The 6,019-nt window shown below is 36.9% G+C and overlaps 2 protein-coding genes across 2 annotated transcripts; both read right to left on the reverse strand.

Annotated features, from left to right (window-relative positions):
• Nucleotides 1–321: 321 nt before the first annotated feature.
• Nucleotides 322–2,458, reverse strand: LOC143597397 (LEAF RUST 10 DISEASE-RESISTANCE LOCUS RECEPTOR-LIKE PROTEIN KINASE-like 2.5). Its single transcript, XM_077075905.1, has 3 exons — nt 1,619–2,458; nt 1,482–1,517; nt 322–1,397 (listed from the first exon to the last, which is right to left on the reverse strand). Exons 1-3 carry the CDS (start codon nt 2,418–2,420, stop codon nt 322–324), a joined length of 1,914 nt encoding a protein of 637 aa, XP_076932020.1. The 5' UTR covers nt 2,421–2,458.
• Nucleotides 2,459–3,298: 840 nt separating this feature from the next.
• LOC143597400 (eukaryotic initiation factor 4A-15-like) lies at nt 3,299–5,689 on the reverse strand. The gene is made up of 5 exons (XM_077075909.1): nt 5,596–5,689; nt 4,883–4,952; nt 4,672–4,778; nt 4,158–4,588; nt 3,299–4,080 (listed from the first exon to the last, which is right to left on the reverse strand). The coding sequence occupies exons 2-5, from the start codon at nt 4,948–4,950 to the stop codon at nt 3,445–3,447; spliced, it is 1,242 nt and encodes a 413-aa protein (XP_076932024.1). The 5' UTR covers nt 4,951–4,952; nt 5,596–5,689; the 3' UTR covers nt 3,299–3,444.
• Between the last annotated feature and the right edge of the window lie 330 nt (nt 5,690–6,019).

Raw genomic sequence — 6,019 nt, forward strand, 5'->3', positions numbered from 1 at the left:
ATGTAATTATGACCCTATAGGTTTAGGACTTTAGGAGTGTATATTAAGTTTTTTAATTAGAAATCTAAACAGGTGGTTAACAGGTCTTTAACCTGTTAGGACACAAATTTAAACATATCAACCTATTTAAAACACAAAACTTGTTAAAACCTGTGTCCTGTTAACAAGTCCGTGTCAAAACTTGACAGTGTTTGAACTCGCAATGAAATAGAAAACTGCAAGATCTATCCCTGATTGTTCACCATAGCCTTATATATGCAGTTACAATAAGTTTTACAATTTAAACGGTCAAAACCGGTTGTTGCGAATAATCGTTACATATCACTGATGGAAATCAAGTGATCTTGGAGTGGAATACAAGAACGGTTTCGGAGGAATTTGTATGGACTTCAAATCCCCTTCTAACATATCCAACACCTTACTCATTGATGGTCTGCTTGCAGGATCACTTTGTGTGCACCATAAGCTTACCAACACCATCTTATTCGCTACTTCTTTATCGTGCGCGTCTAAAACGCCACTTAGTCCAAGATCTTTGTTAGACATAACTTGTCTATACACGAAATCAAAAAAGTACATGTTACTAGTCCCATCATCTTCAACCACCACATTCCTCCGCCCGCCCACCATCTCTAACACCATCATCCCGTAGCTGTACACATCTGATTTGTGGGACACAACTCCAAAGTTCCTAGAAAATACTTCGGGTGCAATATAACCAGGTGTCCCTCGCATACCTGACATAGATACAACACTTCTTTTTTCTGTGCATAGCTTCGCAAGCCCAAAATCGGATATTTTAGGACATAAATCTTCGTCTAAAAGAATATTATGCGGCTTTATGTCAAAATGCAAAATTCTAGTGTTACAACCGCGATGCAAGTACTCTAGTCCTCTAGCAATGCCGACTGTAATATCGTACAACTTCTTCCATTCTAGCTGAGTACTTGTTGCTGAACTTGGATCATGAATAAATTTCTCGAGTGATCCGTTAGGCATATATTCATAAATCACAGCTCTATGACGACCCTCGAAACAGAAGCCTAATAGACTTACTATGTTCACATGACAAGTCTTGCTAATGCTTGCAAGCTCATTGACCAGATCTTGTCCGCTACCTTTTAGCTCGTTTAAAACTTTGACTGCGACTTCGTTGCCATTTTGTAACTTACCTCGGTATACAGAACCGTAACCTCCTTCGCCTATTTTTAATTTGAAGGAGTCGGTCATTTTTTTCATATGTGAATAAGAGTAACGTTTCGGAGCTAGAGATTCATGATTCTTGATGATGGCTTCTATGTTGGAATAGTTTTCAGCATCATGCCTTGAGAAGATTTTGAATCTAGAGCATAAGACTAGCAGGATGAATATAATAACAGTTCCGACCGCTATGGTTGCTGCAAGCAACAATCATTGAAATCAGGGAACATGTATAGACATAAGTGTAGATAATCATAATTCATAAACATAAAGGATTTTACCTAGTGCGGATTTTATCACGATGTTTCTCTGTTTCTCTGCATAAGAAGTCATTATCAGCTCTAACTTTAAAAAACATACTACACACATCATATTCATGCTTGTTATATCCGAAGAACAAATAAGAGTCTTTAATCACCTTTCTTGGTGTTGCGGCTGTTGTAATCACATCTAAACTCTTGGCTCCCTTTCGAACATTGCCCTCCTCTCCTGTAGCAATCCTGACACCTGTCAGATACTTGCACAACAATATTAAGGTCCGAGGTCAACAGTTTAAACAGGTTGTTGAAATCTGTTGCATTAATCGAAAGCATAGACGGAGGATTTCCTGGCAAAACAGCCACTGAGCAGAGAGGTGGTAGATTGATGTTGGTTGAAATATAGCCATTTGAGTATGTGTAATAATAGTTATAGTCAACACAACTATCAAACACATAATATTCACCTGCTGGGCTAAAATACCCGTCGACTTGTTCACCAAGTCCTGGACTCTTTAAACATCTTAACACGGGAAAGGTTGGAGAGACGCTATAAAAGATAGAGGATGAACCGGGAGGAAATATGTACGTCAGCGAATCGCAACTATTATTATCTATTTGATTTGCATAAAAGTTGTCTCGAACAAGAACAAAATCACTACTGCCCGGCATGACCCGCACAAGATCATACGGCGGGTAGTCTTGTTTCAACAGAATCTTTGGAACTGGTTGATTACAATCAACCTCACACAATCCACATGCTGAGTTACCAGATGTGTAAAATGGGAAGCTCAAGTAGCCAAGGTTTGAACACAAAAAAGAGGCGGGACAAATGGGTCGGGAACTGTTTCCTTCATCTTGTGATGAAACAGGATGCACGCTATGAGATAGAACAAATAAGATCAAAAGAATGGAATGCTTAATTTCCATTACTAAGTTTTGAACTAGAACAAATAAGATCATGTTCTACAAAAATGCTTATGATGTAATTTTTAAGAAAGTCAAGCCACACCCTTTATCCATAGTCAAACATACTTTTCATAATGTTTAATAATGAAAGGTCAATGTTCTAGACTTGGTACTCAAAGAACAAAACGACTACGAATTTGTATGTGTGTGTCACACATTCATCTGTCTTATCAAAAGAGACCTGTATGCCTGTTGTTGAACTTGAACGCAAGCTTAGTAGAGTGTTGGTTCAGCTTTAGTTTAACTTCACTTCAGGTTTGAATATGGATTTCCAGCAGTAATTTGAATATTTATGATTAGCTTTTGATTGGGTATATATTTAATTTTTTTATTTTTTTTAAATATTATTAAAGAAAATGATCCAATTACGATAGAGAGATAGATAAGTGGGTAACAAGCTACGCCGCCACCCCTTTTGAACGGCAGTGTTCATGTTTAAAATTTGTTTCTATGACATTGATCATGTTTAGAATTTGTTTTCAATGGTAATTTCCTAATTGGTAAACGCCAAAATGGTCAACAACTTTGGTCAATAATGATGGTTGTTGACTTGTTGAGGAACATCTGTCACTCTCAAGAATACCAGTCATGCCTTCAATAAAAATACATGAACATTAATAATAATTAAAAAATATATACAGCCGATAATTTATGAGTGTTACACAAAGATTACAAAAATGAATGGTTTATACTTCACATAAAAGATAATGTTTTATAAAAAATATTTAAAAAAAGAACTATTGCTAAACAACATAGAAATAAAATGCTACAAAATAAATGATTCTTAGTCTGTAAATAACATGGCCAGTCACAGAAAATAAACTAACCATATTAAACACATCAAAATTTGTAGCAAAATTGAAAGGATGCTGAAAGATTAAACTGTAAGTAAACTAATCCATAGGGTCCCAGAAAATTAAAGCTCAAGGGTACAAACATGGTTTCAAATCCTACTACCAAAACACCATCTTTCAATAACTTAAAACAAAAAAACAATCACTAAATTGAAAACAATAACCTAGATCAGATCAGCAACATTGGACGGCAACTCCTCGACGACAACATTGTAGAACTTTTGAATGTCACCAAGCATCTTCTCATCATCATTTGTCACAAAGTTGATAGCCACACCTTTTCTTCCAAACCGTCCACTACGCCCGATACGGTGAAGATAATTCTCCGGTTGGGTTGGAAGATCATAGTTTATCACAAGTGAAACTTGTTGAACATCAATACCACGTGCCAGCAAATCAGTGGTGATGAGCACGCGAGAAGAACCAGACCTAAACTCCCGCATGATGATGTCACGTGTGTTCTGGTCCATGTCACCGTGTGTGGCTGACACTGTGTGGTCCCGGCCTCTCATCTTGTCGGTCAACCAGTCAACCTTCCTTCGTGTGTTCACAAAGATTACACTTTGTGTGATTGCTAGTGTCTCGTAAAGGTCACAAAGTGTTTCAAGCTTCCAGTCTTCTTTCTCCACGTTAACGTAGAATTGTTTGATACCTTCTAACGTGAGTTCATCACGCTTCACGAGAATCCTAACCGGTTTGTTCATGAACTTTCTAGTGATTTCCAAAGCTTCCGGTGGCATTGTTGCAGAAAACACTCCAACTTGAACCTTAGATGGCAACAACTGAAAGATATCATAGATCTGCAACCAAAAGAAACAATAATAGATTAATAGGTAACAAAAATAATAATAATAATAATAATAACAAAATCATATACCTGATCTTTAAAACCTCTTGAAAGCATTTCATCAGCCTCATCAAGAACAAACATTTTGATGTAATCAGAACGAAGGGACTGTCGGCGCAACATGTCAAAAACACGCCCAGGTGTACCGACAACAGCGTGGACCCCAGCTGAGAGGATGCGTTGGTCCTCACGAACACTGGTCCCGCCAACACAAGCGTGGACCTTAACACCAAGATAGTCACCAAGAGCCCGCATGACTTTCTCAATTTGTTGTGCAAGTTCACGAGTTGGTGCTAAAACCAAAGCCTGGCACTCGACGACATTGTAATCAAGTTGTTGGAGAATGCCTGAGCAAAAAGTGGCGGTTTTTCCAGTCCCGGATTGTGCTTGTTGAATTACATCAAGACCCTTGGTGAATGGCACAATTCCCCTTTGCTGAATTGCTGATGGTTTCTCAAAACCTGCATCAAAATCAAACGGTAAGTTGCAATAATACACCATTTTTAATAACTTTTAATTAATATTTAGTATTTACTAGACTTACCATATGCGTATATGCCTCTCAAAAGATTCTCTTGTAGACCCATAGCATCAAAGCTATCATAAACCTCATCATAAGATGTGAAGAAATCCTGCCCATCAGCAGAAAGCCTGCAACATTGGTAAAAGAAAGAGATATATAATCACTACAGTCTAAGCATGAACAAAATAATTCTCGTGAATAATTAAAAGAATATCAAATATTGGAAGCTTACAAATCATTCATTTTAGAGTCAAAATGTCGAGTGTCAAATTGCGATCCTTCTGATGCTGCGCCCGCCATGACTACAAATAAACAACAATTACTTTTAAGTGACTGAACATACTTTTTTCTTGGACATCATTCATAATTTAAACTTAAAGCAACGATATTCATTATCGGCTTGTCATTACATATTGTTGACTTTGGTCCACGGTACTGAAAACTATATCAGACATGTAAATAATAAAAGCACAAGCTCAAAACAGGAACAAGATTGTCACTGGCCACTGCTGTAAAAACCATGATACAAGCAAGCATCTATATACCATACAACACAAATCATATGGAAAACATACACACACTCCCATGCACAAGAAAAGCTGAATTCAAGTAAAAAGTTAAAACCTTGTGGCGATTCAATTACTCTTTCAGTGCACTGACGATAAATATCTCAGAAGAAAATTTGCATATTTTGTTGATTGAGAAACAAAATTACAGTAAATGAATAGCATTTGCAGATGCAAAACGCACACTCGAAAGCATCCCTAGGTCAGTCAAAACCCAGATATAAAATCAAATGCGTTTCGATCTAGACTTAGAGTGTATTTGACTATACATACATTCTCATAACATAAGATAAAGAAAGGTGAAAAGTGAACTGATAGAATACAAAAAAAAGCATACATAAGAAAAGATATAGAATCAAAGTGTTGTTTGTTGTGATACCTGAAGAAGAGTAAATGTGTGTTGTTTAATTGGTTAGGGTTTTGTTTCTTTGTTTGTTTTCCCAAACTCATCGACGCCGCGGAGTTGAGGAACAAGGAGAAGAAGATGTGTGTTTGTTTGTTTGTTTTACCCGGTGGCGTCCTGATGTATGTACATATCGGAGGACTCACTTGCCCTACTTTTCCTATTTTCTTCTTCTTTGACCATTTTGCCCTTATACCACATCTACATGGATTTTTATTTATCGGGACCGGTTGAGTGTGTTTGGTTCACTTAAAAATTAACACACATATTTGAATGATTTATTATGAATCTATTAAATGAGTAAATTTTAAAAACATGCTTACTGATTTAGAGGCTACCACTTCAACGGTAGCAGCACTTATTGACTCAACAAAAACGGAAAAAAAAAACTATTTTTCAT

Source organism: Bidens hawaiensis, unplaced genomic scaffold (assembly GCF_021521415.1).
Source record: "Bidens hawaiensis isolate Kalapana, Puna unplaced genomic scaffold, B.hawaiensis_p1.1 tig00048225_1, whole genome shotgun sequence".
In the NCBI taxonomy this organism is placed as follows: Eukaryota; Viridiplantae; Streptophyta; class Magnoliopsida; order Asterales; family Asteraceae; genus Bidens; species Bidens hawaiensis.